Source organism: Thunnus maccoyii, chromosome 11 (genome assembly GCF_910596095.1).
Source record: "Thunnus maccoyii chromosome 11, fThuMac1.1, whole genome shotgun sequence".
Classification (NCBI taxonomy): domain Eukaryota; kingdom Metazoa; phylum Chordata; class Actinopteri; order Scombriformes; family Scombridae; genus Thunnus; species Thunnus maccoyii.
In genome coordinates, this window is record NC_056543.1 from 1,642,709 (window position 1) to 1,659,457 (window position 16,749).

The following is a 16,749-nucleotide window of genomic DNA, read 5'->3' on the forward strand; positions in this document are numbered from 1 at the left end:
TTCTTGTTGAGACAACTCCATTTTTACTTACACACAATGTCCTTGGTCATCACAGGGCGCGATGGTTCACTGGGCTCCCCAAATCCTGCTCTGTTCTCAGCAGTGACTCTGAACTCATACTCTACTCCCTCATTCAGGCCTTGCACCTTGAAGCGCAGGTCAGGGACCGTCCTCTTACTGGCTCTCACCCATCTCATTCCTTTCTTCTCCTTCCTCTGTACACTATATCCTCTGATGTCACTTCCTCCATCCTGCACTGGTCTCTTCCATGAAATGGTGACAGCATTCCTGCTGATGTTTTCAATCTCTGGGGTTGAGGGTGGGCCTGGTGGACCTAAAGGGAAATAATTACATTATGGTCAGTTGCACTTTAAAATCTGAGATTTGAAATCATCTAATCATTATTCTGAAAAGATTCCATGCATCCAGTAATGAATTAAGTGTAATAATTAACTTAACTACAAAAAATTTCACCTGACAATGAGAAACACAGAACTGAAAAAGATGAGCCATGATAAACGCGTATAAACTAAATTAAACTTACGGAAACTGTCAACCATTTTGACTGGACCAGACTGGCTTGAGTCCCCAGTGCCATACTGGTTTATAGCAGACACTCTGAAGATGTACTCATTGCCCTTGATCAGTTTGTGGACTACATATCTGGAGTCTATGATGTTTTCTGCTATCTTGGTCCACTGCAGGCGGCCGGTCTCTCTCTTCTCAAGTATGTAGGACTTGATGGAGCAGCCTCCGTCCTCCTCTGGTGGAAGCCAGGTCAGAGTACACTTCTCAGCTGAAATGTTACTAGCTTCAATAGGGCCTGGAGGTCCGGGGATATCCAGGACCTTGACCTTTACGTGTTCTTCCTTAATGCCGAAGGGGTTGCTAGCAGTGATGGTGTACTCTCCTGTGTTCTTTCTACTAGCATACTTGATAGCCAAGGTGGAGGAGGTAGGAGTGCTGGTGATGGTGACAGTGTCAGAGGTCTTGAACTCACGGCCTGCTTTGGACCAGACAACAATGGGTGGGGGTTTGCCAACAATCTTGGAGGCTGAGATCACAATTGTGTCTCCTGCCCTGACCGATACACCATCCTTCATGTCTGGGTCAATAGTAATGGTCGGAGGCTCTGCACAGAAGACAGAAGCAAATTATAACAGTCTACAGACCTTATAAACTCAAATTTATGATAATATTTCTGACTTTTAAGGCCTGATGTAAAACTAAGTACATCTTCATTTTGTATTACAGTAACATCAGCTTACCGTACTCATCCTTGCAGGTCAGAAGATCAGTAGGCTCTGAAGGAACACTGACAGCCCCAGCAGAGTTCTTAGCCCTGATCCTGAACTGATACTGAGATCCTTCGGTTAGGTCGGTGACAGTGAAGGCGCAATCTTGGATGTTGACATGGTTGGCCTTCATCCAGGCCTTACCGCCAGCCTCCAGCTTCTCCACCATGTAGCCAGTCAGCTTGTAGCCGCCGTCATACTTGGGAGCGGTCCACATCAGAGTGACTGTGGTCCTGGTGACATTGATCACGTCGGGCTTGCCAGGAGGATCTGACAGAACATAGCGAAAATACAACCAATGCTATTAAAAGCAGCATTTTTCATTCAAGTATGAGATGTAAAAAATTAACCCGATTGTAATGTAAACTAAAGAAGAATGATCTTTTCATGAGTTCAGAAAACACATTTCCAAAAGCTGTGAACTCACCAATAGGATCCAGGGCAACCACACCCTCAGTGGCCTTGCTCGCCTTTCCTAGGCCCGCCATGTTCATGGCCATTACCCTGAACTCGTACTCTAGTCCCTCTATCAGGCCAGTGACTCTGCACTCCTTCACTCTCAGAGGAGTCTTACTGGCTCGTTTCCACATCAGACTGTTCCTCTCCTTAAACTCCACATGATATCCTAGAGAGCACACAAAATCAGTTGGTCATCTGCTAATCGCTATTTGCTATTCCTTTCTGATTAGCTATAAATGGATATCCATCACAATCAGTTACCAATAATTGTGGAGCCACCAGTATCCTTTGGATCAGCCCAGGTCAGGATGGCTGACTCGTGGCGGATGCTCGCAATCTCTGGAGGAGCAGGTGCCCCAGGCACATCTGGAGGCAGCAGAGAATGACAGAGTGATGGAGGGATTAGGAAAGAATGTAATAAACAGATGCAACACACAAGAGTGAGTCAAGGGGATAAAATCTTTACATGTCTGAAAGTGCCTGATCAATGTTTATGTCATCTTCACGAATAAAAATAATCTTATGTATTCAATTTTGGGGGAAAAATAGCCAAAACAAAGATGATTTCACTAGAAATATTCTAGAAACGACCATTAGTATCTTAAAATAAGACTACTACACTAGAATCTGGAAAATGTCTGGAAAACTATTGAAAAATGTTCTTTTGGGAGCAAGTAAAATAATTTCACCTTATTAACTGACTTTTGAGAATTGATATAAAGTCCCCCTCAACAGATTGAATGTTTGGGCTTCATTGTGCAGCATGATGTATGTCCAGAGTTTGACAAAACAAGGCTGTTTTCACATTCATCAGCTGAAAGTGGAAAGTTTCTGCCCATTGAAAATCTGATTTTAGGGGGCGAGCCGATGAGTATGATTTGTGACATTACAACTAGTTTAGAAGCCAATTGTGAACCAATATGCAATTTACACAAGTCTGGTGTAGAAACTTGAAGCCTCCAGTGCGTATACACTGAGAACAGACTTTGCAGTGAAGTAGAAGACATCTTGTGTCCAGTAGTTAAACTTCTGAGATGATATATATATATATATATGCATATTTTTAGATGCCTCTCTAAAGATTTTAACATGGTAGTTATAATTTTTTTATCAGGCATTATTGTTCCAAACAGAGTATTTCTCAATACATGGGGATCTTAATACAGAGGATCTTTAAGAAATGTTTAGGGCTCAGTAATGGACTTCACAACGTTAACATTTTAGATTTTGAGCGTACCACTGTTTCTGAAACAGTGAAGTGAAAGTAGTAAACACAGACTAACAAGAGACTATAAAAGACGTGATTGCTTTTGAACTAACATTAATTAGGAGGGTGATACTCACTGAATGGATGCTGGGCGATGACCGGATCTGACCTCAGATACTCTCCAACCCCATACTTGTTCTCAGCGAATACTCTGAAGATGTACTCCACTCCATCGTGGAGGCGGATCACCCTCATGGTGGTCTTCTGAATTGCTGAAGCCACTGTGGCCCACTTGTTGTCTGTCGTCCTCCTCTTTTCTACAATGTAGTTGGACACCTCTGCACCGCCATCATCTTTGGGTGGCTCCCATTCCAGGGTGATGCCGTCAGCAGTGATCTCGTCAAACTTGATAGGTCCGGTGCAGATGCCCGGTTTGCCTACCACCTTGAGCTGGAACTTGCAGTCCTTGGAGCCAGCGCTGTTTCTGACATTGATGGTGTAGGTTTCAGCGTCTCCTCTCTGGCAGTCCCTGATCAGCAGGGTGGTGATGCCCTGAGACGCCTCCACGCACATCCGACCGGTGTCTCCCAGGGCTACATCACCCTTCTTCCATGTGGCAGTGGGGTAGGGTACACCACTGATGGGGATGTTGATACGTGTGGTACTGCCCTCCTTCACCACATAGCAACCATCATGCAGGCTGCTCAAGTTGCAGTCAGGCAGCACTGAAGTCAGAAGGAAATGGCACGTCAGAAAATAGATGGAAATACAACACAAATAATACATTTCATTTTTTAGCAAAAAAGCAGTTATAACTAGCAACATTAGTGATTAAGCTACATGGGAATCTGACAGTATTTTTTTACCAAACTGGTCCTTGGCAACAACGGCAAGGTCGGTAGGTGGTCCCTCTCCAGACTCGTTGAGTGCCTTGACTCTGAACAAGTACTCCTTGCCCTCGGTGAGCTCGCTGACAGTGTGTGAGGTATTCTTGCCCTTCATGATCTGTTTCCACTTCTCCTCGCCTTCACTCTGCTCTAGGATGTAGGCGCTGACGTGACTGATGCCATCACCGACGGGCTTCTTCCAGCCCAGGGTGATCGAGTCCTTGGTGATCTTCTTAGCTTTGAAGTCCATCACGGGACCAGGTTGTTCTGAAGAGGGAAAGAGTGGGTCAAAACTGAGCATGTGGTTTGTATTAAACCAGATGTGTTAAATATAGACGAGACTGTAGGACTCATGATGGGTTTTCTTTTGTCTCAGATTTGTGTTATTCTTGTAGCTTTTTCCTGACTTTGGCATGTCTTGGTCACCAATCTGGAGCATTACTCTTAGGTCCAGCTCTGTTTTCAGTTTTGTTTGCCTTTTTATTTTTCGGTTCAGTTGCAGTCAGAGAAGTAGCTGCTAGGGTTGTTGGAACGAATCTTGGGATTTGAATATAAATGGAATAGTAAAAAAATTAATAATAATCAAATGCCAAAATTACTATTCAAATGTATATTTCTTTATATAAATGTGTTGGCTAACGCTAGTGAATCTCTCCCTTCTTGCCTTGATCTACCTGCATGTGAAAATGAAATGCTTGAAAATAAAGTTTTCTGAATCACAATCTCATGTTCAACGTGTTAACATAACCTCACAATATCAGAAATGACAGAAAGCAATGCAGATGCACCTACAGAGATCACCACTCCTGATAACTTAAGAAGCGCTGTCTGAAAGGTTTTTGGACTTCCATCAATAAATGGAAAAATAACAAATAAAGATATAGTAATCTGCAGAATATGCAAGGTCTGAATTAAATATCACTCAACAATGAGCAGCCTGAGGGTACACCTGATAACATCACACTCTGGCCTGAGATTTATTTAACCACTAAATTATAAAAGTACTACTAGTCTAATAACTACTCGAAAATAATGCCCTTCATACTCTCTACTGTACTCTAATCTAAAATACCCTGCTGTACAAAAAAGGGTCTATTCTAATTCACAAAACAACAATCAGCTGTTGTTAGCCCTTTCATCATCAAAGTTAATATAAACCTGGATGATGATTCTGGTTTATATTATAAAATTATTTCTGCAAGTATAATGTAGCTACCTGAGGCCCGGATGCTGCCAGGGGTCTCACAGCCCTCGCCGATGCCATAGGCGTTCTCAGCCAGCACTCTGAAGCAGTAGGCTTGTCCTGCCTCCAGGTTGGTGATCCTGAATGACGGCTTCAGACATGCTGCCGACACACATGTCCATGCCTTCCTCTCGGCCAGACGCTTCTCCACAATGTAGTTCTTGACTGGGCCTCCACCGTCAATCAGTGGGGCATCCCAGGTGATGAAGGCATGGTTTCTGGAGGTCTCCTTGACAATCAGGTTTGTAGGTGGTCCAGGAGAATCTGGGGAGAGAAGCATTATTGTTCAAAGCTTCTGTTAACTAAACTGAAATACAAAATAGGTCACAGTCAGACACACATGATGGGAGTACAAATATGTTTTCATGATTGTGGGAATTTCTTGTGGGTGAAAAAGTTTAAAATTTCCAACTTGAGCTGATTTTGTATACTATTTTACATATTCTCATACAATATTTCTGAAAGTTCTTGTTAGTCTTTGACAGTCTTACCAAGGACCTTGACAACAATGGTGTAGCTCTTGGAGCCACTGCTGTTCTCGAGCGACAAGACGTATTTGCCAGCATCATATCTGTTAACATCTTCAACCATCAGCAGCGTGTCCCACTCTGACGTCTTGATCAGCACACCCTGCCTCTCCGATAGGTTGGCGTCCACCTTGGTCCATGTCACTTTAGGCGCCGGGCGTCCTCTCAGGGGAACATAGACCCTCATGGTGACACCCACTCTAAGAACCAACGCCTTTCTCAGGTCGGCGTCCAGCTCAGCTTCAGGAGCGACTGAAGGAGACACAGAGGGATCACTCATTAGGGATAGCTATTTCTTTGTCAATTTTGACAGGAGGATTTTAATTTCTATGACCAATTCAGTGTCATTTTTAAGTTACCATAGAAGCTACCATAGCTAGCACACAGCTAGCATAAATTAATCAAGTTTACTAAGAATGGTCAATACTGTGAATAAATGTTTGCTGTTTTGTTAAGTGATAAAGTTTCATGATATAAGTAAACAATCATTGAGCTAATACCAAATATTTCCATGATGCTAAATGCTGTTCCTTCCACCAGGTCCATTTGTTTTCCACTACCATTTCACCTCAGAACACTTTATCACTGTTCCAATTTGGACTTTTACAATAGAACCTGAGGAAAATGCTCCACCTTGTGTATTTTCCTAACATGTTGTCTGACTAATGTTTTTTAGCGAGCTAAGCCAGTTAAATTGTCAGCTACCATACATCAAGAGTCAGCAATTTTCTTTTTCGATTTCTCATGAATAGGCATTCAATTCTACAGATGTTTCGTCATGATAATGTAGCCTTTTACAGAAGCTAACATGTAAAATAGGCTGCATTTATATAGTTCCTTTCTAGTCTTCCGACCACCATGGCACTTTCCACTATATGCAAACATTCACCCATTCACACACACATTCATACACTGATGGCAGATGCTGCCATACAAGATGCCAACCTGCTCATCAGGAGTTCTAACGTTCATTCACACACACTCACACACTGACGTGCTCCTTCAGGAGCAATTAGGGGCTCAGTATATTGCCCATGGACACTTTGACATGCTGACTGGAGGAGCCGGGGATTGAACCGCTGATTTTCCGATTAATAAACAACTTCTTCTACCTTTTGAGCCACAGCCGCCCCTGTGAGCTACATTTAAATCAAAAAAAGTACATTTTTAATTTTACTTCTTTGAAAAAACATTAGAGTTATTTAATTGGATGTAGATTGTAACCAACTGCGTTTTGCGTATTTTGGTGGATTTTACATCACGCAAATCCAGAATTTCTAAATATATCCTTAGTTCTCCTTAGTTGTGCCCTCTAGTGGAATCCTCCAGTAACATGCAAAGTACATAGGCGTGTATGTGAACAATTTACATTAACGACAAATCCAGTTGTCTAACACAAACGCATGATTAAAAAGCAAGTAGATTTCCAGCCTAAGATTAATAATGATTCCATCAATGATCTGGTGATCTCCATTCATATTATGTTTGTACTGCACTGAGTCACTCAGTGGTGTTAAAAGGTAAAATTCTTGATTCACGTGACTTCATGTGAGGTTATTTACTAAATGAAGTGGTATAATAAACAGTAGAGGAACATACTGAGGATGTCCTTGGGCATGTGGTTTCCAGGGACCTCACTGGGGTCACTGTAGCCAATCTTGTTGACAGCGGTGACTCTGAACTGGTACTCAGTGTTGTCCATCAGACCAGTCACCAGGAACTTGGTGGCCTGGAGTTTCTTGGGGACATTGCACTTGGTCCAGTTCTCTCCATCGGCTAGCTTATACTCCACCAGGTAGCCAATGATTTCACATCCACCGTCGTATGCCGGTTTGGTCCAGCTAAGGCTTATGGAGCTCTTGGTGGAGTCCACCACCTTAGGGAAGGCAGGTGGGCCGGGAGGATCTGGAGAAGAATCACGGTGACATAGATGTTATTCTTTTTGTTAGTTAGTTTTGTTAGTTGCAGTCCTGTCTGAAGCATTTTAAGTTTGTCCTTCCACTTTTGCATGTGTAATTTAAAGCAGGTACTCACAGACTGGGTCGACAGCCAGCGCAGCGTTGGATGCGTCACTGGGTTTACCCAGCCCGGCCTTGTTCATGGCAATGACTCTGAACTCATACTCTGAGCCCTCAGTTAGCTGAGCAGCCTTGAGGGTCCTGTCGATGACTGGCCGGCGGTTGACTTTAGCCCAGGTCAGCTCAGTGGCTTCGCGTTTCTCCAACATGTAGCCAAGGATGGTGGCCCTGCCATCATTGGCTGGCGCCTTCCAGCTGACTGTCATGGAGTCCTTGGTGATGTTGGTGATGACAGGCGGCTCACAGGGACCGGGGACGTCTGAGGGACAAGACAACGTCATAATGATCTCCCACAATGATACGGTCAGAGTTTGATTATATCATATCTCATCAAGGGGCAAAACATATATCAAATATTGAAAAACATGGTGAGTTAGGAGGGTTAACTTAAATGACTAAAACCAGGATTGATGAATGATTAACACTTTGGCCGTATCACATCGTAAATGGTAAATGCTCATACTAGAGTGAAAACTGAGATTGATAATCAATCAAATCTACTTGTTTTCCATTTGATTGATTTAAGACAGCGAACACATCAACTATTATATACATCAACTATTTTTTTCATTTAAATTTTTTTCAACAATGAACAACCTATAACATGATTTTAAGTTTGAAAAAGTTGAAGTAGTCATTAGTTATTGTGGAAAACTATGTTTTCCCGCAGTATCTGTGAATTTTTAAATACAGTACAATCTGAGTTTTTGAGAATTCATACTTAGTGACAATTAAAGGAACTGCAGCTTAAGATGCTTAGTGTAGCACTCTGAACATACCGTACGGGTTCTTGACCATGACAGGGTCAGTCATGACGGGGTCTCCCACACCATACTGGTTCTCAGCGCTCACTCTGAACTGGTACTCGTGTCCCTCGATGAGTTTCTCCACTGAGCAGTCAGTGATGTGTCCATGAATGTTAGAGGTGACCTGTGCCCAGTTGGCCCTGCTGGTCTCACGCTTCTCGATGATGTAGTTGGTGATCTCAGAGCCGCCATCTGCCAGTGGAGGTTCCCACCGCAGCTTAACACGGTCAGCAAACACCTTAGCAGTTTTCACTGAGGCTGGAGGGCCTGGTTTGTCTGCAGGGGACACAGAGGGAGATAGTTTGTTTATTTGTACAAGAAAAATGATGAGAAACAAATAAAACAATAAAATAATAGTACAACTAACTTACCAAGAACCTTGACCTTGATAGTAGCATACTTGCTACCGTTGATGTTCTCAGCAGTGATAGAATAGTCTCCAGATTCCTTCCTGGTGACGGCATAGAGCTCCAGTATGTGGATGTGTTTCTTTTGGGTCATCTTCATTCCCTCCGCAAGGACCAGAGGTGCTCCGTCTCTCTTCCAGCTCACCTTGGGCAGGGGCTTCCCAAACACCTCAGCATCAAGGAAGACATTTTCTCCAGCTTTCAACACAATCAGGTTCTTCATGTTGATGCCCAGCTCCACACGAGGAGGAACTGCAAAGGTAGAGGAGACAAAATAATCAAGATTATTTATCAATCATTTAATTTCAGTTACAGTGCTCCTTGGTGTGTGGAATCGTACCATTCTCAGCAATGACAGGAATCGGGTCGGACAACTCGGATGGAAGGCTGATGTTAACAGCGGTCTTGGCGATAACTCTAAATTGATACTGCTGCCCCTCTTCCAGGCCAGTCACCACATAACTTTCTGTCTGGATGTTCATGCAGTTGGCGTTGCAGCGCTTCCACTTCTCCTCCGGAAGCTTTGCGTACTCCATGTAATAGCCAATCAGCTTGCTGCCACCATCATGCTTGGGTCGGCTCCATACCAATGACACAGAGTGTTTGGTCACATCCATGGGCTCAGGTTTACCTGGTGGGTCTGGATGGAAAGAAACAAAGGTTTGAAAACTCAGTCATGGCATCTGAACAAAGAAGAATGAGGTTGAGGTTGAGTGTACAAGAGTGTGAACCTGGTTGGTGTCACTGGCCTGAAAATTAAATTTCCCATGCATTTATTTTTTTAACTTTCCCAAACAAATACACCATTTTGAAATTGTGAGATGGTTATTCAATTATCAGCTGAAGAATGTTTTCATACCGACAGCAGTCCTGGCGGTGATGATGTCGGTCTGTTTGCAAGGTTTGCCTTGTCCGGCCAAGTTGAGGGCCGACACCCTGAAGGTGTACTCCAAGCCCTCAATCAGGCCAGTGCAGGTGTACTGGGTGGCTCTGATTACTGACTCGTTGGCTTTGACCCACAGCAGGCTGTTCCTCTCCTTCTTCTCAATGCAGTATCCAGTGATGGGGCTGCCACCATCGCTGCTGGGACACTCCCACGACAGGATGACAAAGTCTTTGTTGATCTTGTTAATTTGCAGGTTTCTGGGCTCGCTGGGAGGATCTAGATGGAAAACAAAAACAGTCAGTCCACAGGTTCATTTAGAATGATAGAGTCTAAAGTCCTGCTTCTGAACCTGTTCATTACAGCCACAATATGAAAGTATTTTACAGTACAAAACAACATATTGAGGGCTTAAGTATTCTTAGAACGTTAACAGTAAAGCTGTAAGTTAAAAGTGTAAAGTTCAGACTCACCAAATGGATATCTGGCAATCATCTTCTCAGAGTAGATGGGCGCAGAGATGCCAAACCTGTTCTCGGCACGGACTCGGAAGCCGTACTCCTTGCCAGTTGTCAGTTTGGTCATTCTGAAGCTGGTCTTGGTGCAGGATGAGGACACAGTGATCCAGTCGCCCTGGCTGACATCACACTTCTCCACAATGTAGTTGGTGATGTTGCTGCCACCATCCTCCTGTGGAGAGTTCCAGAGCAGCGTGCAGGCATCGATGTCCTGCTCAGTGATCTCCAGAGGAGCTTCAGGGGGTCCAGGGATGTCTACAGGGACAAAGAGGATGAATTGCTGATCTTGTACACAACCAATAAATGATCTGTTCATCATTCACATTAGTTGTATAGGCAGGTAGTGGGTTGTTCCTCCATATTCATCTGTCCAGGCTGTCTTAACAGTGCAGTTCTATATGGGAAATTATTGTTAAAATGAAAATGTCCTGAGTAAAATTTGTATTTTAAAATACTATTGTAAATACTATCTGCAATTGCTGTAAACAGAATAATCTACTGAGCTCTTTTTAGTTTAGAACCAGCAGGTTTTACAGTGTCTGTCATTCAAACCAACCCATGACGATGACTCTGAGGATCTGGTTGATCTTGGCGGTGCTGTTCTCGGCTGACAAGCTATAGTAGCCACTGTCTGCTCTTGTCACATTCTTTACGATGAGTGTGCAGGTCGTCAGCGTCTTGACAACAGACAGACGATCAGAGGTCAGCACGTCCTCGTTGCCCTGCTTCCACTTGCAGAATGGAGCAGGTTTACCCGCCACAATGGCCTCGACCACCATCTTGGATCCAGCTCTGACTGTCACAATGTCAGGCATGATAATCTTAGGAGCCACTGGAAGGAGGAAAAAGAATCAAAAGAGTTACTTGATTTTACTCTTACGTTACTCTTAAGTTAAATATTTCAGTCAGTAATCAGTCTTAAGTTAATTATAAATTGAGGTAAATTTTTAAGCTGGTCTACTCACTGAGCTGCTCTTTGACCTCAAACACTCCCTCTGCCTCTCGGGCCAGGCTGACTCCTGCTGAGTTCCTGGCTGCTACTCTGAACCTGTACTTCTTTCCTTCCTTCAGACCGACCACGACAATAGTCAGGTCTTTGACCACAGAATAAGGTGTCCACTTGTCCTCTGGTGCGTCTTCCTCCTGGTAGTCCACCACATAACCATTGATCTTGGCTCCTCCATCTCTGAGTGGCTTCAGCCAGCCCAGAGTGGCACTGTTCTTGGTTATTTCCAACACGTCCATCTTCTTTGGAGGGTCTGGCTCACCTGAGCACCACACAAAGCAGGTGTTAGAAAGGAAACGCAAGAAGAAGCAGAGAAATACAAGGAGATGACAGCGTTCATTTTTAAATTCCCTTTAAATGTAATGATATACAAAAAGACTTTGAAGCCTGAGTGACATGTTAAAGTAGAACCAAACACCTTCACTGATGGGTTTATACTTCCACTAATGAGATATTTTGTAAATCCCCTGCCATGCTAAACTTTGTTGATAAAATCCTTGCTGACACTCACTGATGGGATCGACAGCCAGGTAGGACTTGGGTGAGTCCTGAGGAACTCCAATGCCGTACTTGTTGCAGGCCATGACTCTGAAGTAGTACTCGATACCAGGCGTCATGTTGGTCACCTTGAAGCTGGTCTTCTTCAGGTCCTCTGTGCACTTGGTCCAGGTTTTCCTGTCCACCTCACGTTTCTCCACGATGTAGTTGAGGATAGTGCTGCCGCCATCATTCTCCGGTGGCAACCAGGACAGCTGAGCTGTTGTCTTGGTGACGTCAGTAGCCTCCAGGCCACCAACAGGACCAGGAGTATCTACAGAGAATGAATTTGAGAATAACAAATTGTTTGATTTCCATCCTAATTAAGCATTTTTAAAAGAAAAGTTCTGTATAAACAATTTTGATATCATTCTTTGTTCCTCACCGAGGACTTTGACACGGACAAACACGGCCTTCTCCCCGGCAGAATTAGACAGAGTCAGCGAGTATTTTCCAGAATCTTCTCTGGTGCTCTCTGGGATGACCAGGAAGGACATGGTGTCAACCTGGTCCACGTGACCTCGGCGGATCACGTTGTCCACACCCAAACGCTTCCAGGTCACCTTGGGGGCGGGCCTTCCTCTGATGACGGCAAAGAGCCTAATTGGACAGCCAGCCCTGACGGCCAGGCCTTTCCTCAAACTGGCATCTAGGTCAATCTCTGGAGCCTCTGTTGCCATGGAAACATTAATGTTGAGATCATTAAACGACTGAATGTTATTGACATTTATCACGTACAAGGTACATCCATTTATTTGGACACGGTTTCAGTAAACCTTCATTCTTACCCAGGATCTCCTTGGGGGACACGGCCTCCTTCAGGTAGGCATGACGTCCCCAGCCCACCTGGTTTTGGGCAGAGACCTTGAACTCGTACTCCTGCTTCTCATCCAGCTGACCGATGGTGAACTCTGTGAGGACCAGCGGGCCGTGGGTGTCAATCCTTTTCCAGCCCTCTGTGGGCTTCTCAGGGTCCGCCTCACTCTTTAGCCTCATGTCCAGGCTGTAGCCGATGATAGGGGCACCGCCATCATACACAGGTTTAGACCAGGACAGAGTGATGGAGGTCTTGGTGCTGTCGCCTACCTTCAGGCCCGCAGGGGGGCCAGGTGGCTCTGCAGGAAAGGACAATAAAACAGAGTTCAGTGAAAATACTTAAACACCAGAGAACACAAGGGTGAGGGTTAACGCCTTCAGTTCTATAAATGAAATGTTAAGCTTCCTGTGGTTTACATGTTGTCTGGCCTGAGCACAGGTCTGAAGAAAGTATTTGAGGATGTAAACTCAGCTGTGACAGCAACTCTAAACTCACCAATGGGATCTTTGGCTGCGACGGGTCTGCAGGGTTTGCTGGGCTCTCCCAGGCCGACCTCATTCTCGGCCTTCACTCTGAACTGATACTCGTGGTTGGGGATCAGGTTGGTGACTTTCATGCGTCTCTCTGAGATGGCGCTCTTGGTGCATGGCACCCAGCGAACTGCCCTCTTCTCTTTTCTCTCCAGGATGTAGCCAGTGATTGACTTCCCTCCATCGTTCTCAGGAGGAGCCCAGACCACCGTCATCTCATCTTTACTCACCTGCATGACAAAATTTTGAATAAGTGAATGTTTTTATAACTAGGATCATACCAGCTCTAATATTTTTGCATAATCCAAATTTATGAAAATAAATAAAACAGTGAGTCCTTACCTTTGTGACCTCAGGTGCCTCAGGGGGTCCAGGTTTGTTGAACTGAGTCTTGACAGTAACAGGCTTGCTCTCCATGGCGGGGCCAGTTCCCATCTTGTTCTCTGCCCTCACTCTGAAGATATACTCATTGGACTCCACCAGACGAGTGACGTTGCAGTACGGTGTGACCACAGAGGCAGAGTATGTGGACCAGACCATCCTCCTGGTCTCACATTTTTCCACAATGTAGCTGTCCACCTCGCAGCCTCCTTCATCCTCTGGAATATCCCACACCACTCTGCACTTGTCAGCTCCAATGCCAGTGATCCTGAGGTTCCTCACTGGGCCGGGGACGTCCAAGACGTTGACATTGGCGTATGCTGTAAATGTGCCAGCAGAGTTGGTGGCAGTGATAATATACTTTCCGGTGTCACTGCGTTTGGACTTGGTCAGGAGGAACTTGGAGTAGTCAGAGCCAGTCTCGTAGCTGATTCTGGGGTTATCTCCAACTGCCTTGTCTTTCTTCCACTTGACCTCAGGCTGGGGCTTTCCTCTCAGGCCAGCCTCTATCCTGACTGACTCTCCGGCCTTTACTGTCAGAGTTCCAGACAGCTTCAGGTCGATGACAGGCTTCTGGATTTCCTCCCTCACCAAAATATCGGCAAGTTTCACCCAAGCACTCTCCCCTCCTTCATTGACAGTCTGCACCCTGGATAATTAAGATTTATTATTAGAAACTTATTTATGTTAGATAGGACAATAACATTTTTTCAAGTTTTCAAGTAATATTTCTAAGTAATGTTTTGTATGCAAAACTGTCTTTGTTTCAAACTGCACAACAACCATGGTTTAGTTTTTGTCAGTTATGTCGTCTTCTGTGTGTTATGAAGAACACTGTCAAGTTCAGATTTAACATCTAACCGTAACACAGCCCTACTTGCTATTTGAGTCATTTCACATTGTGCTAAATGCAAACCCGGGGTACCAACAAAGACCCTCTCTGATAAAGGAAAAACCCTGGAAAACAGAATGAACATTAAAAATAAGAATGCCGTAACCTACCTGAAGGTGTACATCTGGTTCTCGACACACTTGTCAGCCAGGAAAAAGGTGTTGGTCAGGGTGTCAGTGTTGAGTTTCTGCCACTCCTCAGCATCTTTGGCTTTGCACTCCAGGTTGTAGGAGATGTTGGGGCTGCCTCCGTCATAGTCAGGCTTCCTCCATCTCAGATTGACGTGGTTCTTGCCAATGTCTGTGGCCCTGAAGTTCTCAGGCTCACCTGGCTTCTCGATGGGGTCAATGGCCAGCAGAGGAGTCTTTGTCTCCACAGTGGGCCCAGGTCCCATCTTGTTCTCAGCACAGACACGGAACAGGTACTCATGACCCTCCATCAGTTTGGCCTTGATCATGCGATTAGTGCAATGGGATGAGATCATAGACCACATGCTAATGCTGGGCTCGCGGCACTCCACAATATAGTTGGTGATCTCAGAGCCGCCATTGTCTTCAGGGGCCTCCCAGTTGACCATGCATGAGTTCTTGGTAACATAGGTCATGTGGAGATTCTGGCAGTGGCTGGGTCTGTCCAGCACGTTGACCGTGATGGTGCAGGAAGCCTCGCCCCCCTCGTTTGAAGCTTTCAAGGTGTATTTGCCATGGTCAGCTCTAGTGGCTTCCTTGATCTTCAGGTGGACCATAGGGAAGTTCTGGATGATAGTGACACGCTTGTTGTTCTCCAGAACCGTCTCTTCTTTCAACCAAAGCACCTCAGCGTCAGGACGGGCCTTGATGAAGCCAATGATGTTGATGTTGTGACCGACGCGCACAGTGAGACGCTCACGGCATTTGGCATCCATCTCGATCTCTGGAGGGATAAGGATGTCCTGAGCAGTGATTGACTCTGGGATTTCTCTGGGCTCTCCATCTCCGATCATGTTTGTGGCATAGACTCTGAACCTGTAGGTCACACCCTCCTCCAGGCCCTTCACCGTGTAAGCGCACCGCTTGATGAAGTCATCCAGGTTGACTTTCTTCCACTCTTCAGAATCAGCTTTCTTCATTTCCACAGTGTACCCCAGAATGGGGCTGCCTCCATCTTTGTTGGGTTTGGTCCACACCAGGTCAGCGGTGGTCTTGCTGTAATCTTTAACTTTGGGGTTGACAGGGGGGCTGGGGACGGTGATGGGCCTGCAGGGCTTGCAGGGGTCAGAGATGGGAGAAGGGCCACTGTAACCAGCAATATTCTCAGCGAACACTCTGAACTCATACTCATTGCCCTCAAACAGCCCCAGAACTCTGTACTTCAGGTCCTTGCAGGGCGTCTTGTTCACACGGATCCACTTTCCTTTATGGTGTCTGCGCTCAATGAGGTAGCCAGTGATCTGGCTGCCACCATCAGCAAGGGGCATGGTCCATCCCACTGTAACAGCATCCTCTGAGATATCATAGGGCTGTGGTTTACCAGGCGGGCTTGGTGGCATGAAAGTGTGCTCAGCAACAGTGGGCTTGCTCTCCAGAGGAGCACCAATACCCATCTTGTTCTCAGCACGAATGCGAACCACATACTCCACTCCCTTCTGCAGTCGGGTTATGTTGAGGTTGGTGGCCAGGCTGCCAGCGCTCACGCCTCCCCAAGTTTCCTTGTTGGACTCTCTCTTCTCCACAATGTAGCTGGTGACGGGGCTGCCGCCATCATCCTTGGGAGGACGCCACTCGATCATCATGGAGTCAGGAGTGACCTCCAGGATGTTGACGGGTCCTATAGGAGCAGCAGGCACATCCAAGACAGTGACATTTAAGGCCACTGTCTTAGTACCGGCTGGGTTTGAGACAGTGAGCAGGTAGGTGCCAGTGTGGTTCCTTGTGCAATCGTTGATGTTGAGCACAGTGGAGTAATTGTCGGTGTCAATCTTGATGTTGCCTTGGCTCGTGATCTCCTCTCCTTCAATAGACCACTTTGCGGTGGGAACAGGGATTCCTCTCATGATAGCTGGCAGCCTGATGGTGGTGCCGGCCTTAACGATGATGCCCTCGGTGAGCTTAACATCAACCTCGACAATCGGAGGCACTGTGAACATGCAGACTCAAGTGGTTACTCCCTGCTACTATACATTATGTTTAAAAAACACTGAAATAACCAATGTTAACTGATCAAAAGTATATAGTAGTACCAATTCCAAAGTACCAATGCTGATGATACAGAAAGCATTGCATCTCTAATTCCAAATG

The 16,749-nt window shown here is 45.4% G+C and overlaps 1 protein-coding gene across 1 annotated transcript in view; it reads right to left on the reverse strand.

Moving 5' to 3' along the window:
- The window catches only part of LOC121907520 (titin-like), a 254,288-nt gene that overhangs the window by 48,663 nt on the left and 188,876 nt on the right, over positions 1 to 16,749 (reverse strand). The window contains exons 183-206 of the mRNA XM_042427130.1: positions 14,584 to 16,588; positions 13,543 to 14,230; positions 13,166 to 13,430; positions 12,642 to 12,968; positions 12,239 to 12,523; positions 11,828 to 12,127; positions 11,276 to 11,578; positions 10,867 to 11,142; positions 10,266 to 10,565; positions 9,769 to 10,071; positions 9,250 to 9,549; positions 8,874 to 9,161; positions 8,476 to 8,778; positions 7,653 to 7,955; positions 7,218 to 7,523; positions 5,583 to 5,870; positions 5,065 to 5,355; positions 3,828 to 4,115; positions 3,099 to 3,686; positions 2,016 to 2,120; positions 1,723 to 1,920; positions 1,269 to 1,565; positions 545 to 1,132; positions 32 to 334 (exon numbers count right to left, since the gene is read on the reverse strand). Coding sequence (XP_042283064.1) covers positions 32 to 334; positions 545 to 1,132; positions 1,269 to 1,565; positions 1,723 to 1,920; positions 2,016 to 2,120; positions 3,099 to 3,686; positions 3,828 to 4,115; positions 5,065 to 5,355; positions 5,583 to 5,870; positions 7,218 to 7,523; positions 7,653 to 7,955; positions 8,476 to 8,778; positions 8,874 to 9,161; positions 9,250 to 9,549; positions 9,769 to 10,071; positions 10,266 to 10,565; positions 10,867 to 11,142; positions 11,276 to 11,578; positions 11,828 to 12,127; positions 12,239 to 12,523; positions 12,642 to 12,968; positions 13,166 to 13,430; positions 13,543 to 14,230; positions 14,584 to 16,588 — 9,498 coding nt within the window. The remainder of the gene's footprint in view (positions 1 to 31; positions 335 to 544; positions 1,133 to 1,268; positions 1,566 to 1,722; positions 1,921 to 2,015; positions 2,121 to 3,098; positions 3,687 to 3,827; positions 4,116 to 5,064; positions 5,356 to 5,582; positions 5,871 to 7,217; positions 7,524 to 7,652; positions 7,956 to 8,475; positions 8,779 to 8,873; positions 9,162 to 9,249; positions 9,550 to 9,768; positions 10,072 to 10,265; positions 10,566 to 10,866; positions 11,143 to 11,275; positions 11,579 to 11,827; positions 12,128 to 12,238; positions 12,524 to 12,641; positions 12,969 to 13,165; positions 13,431 to 13,542; positions 14,231 to 14,583; positions 16,589 to 16,749) is intronic.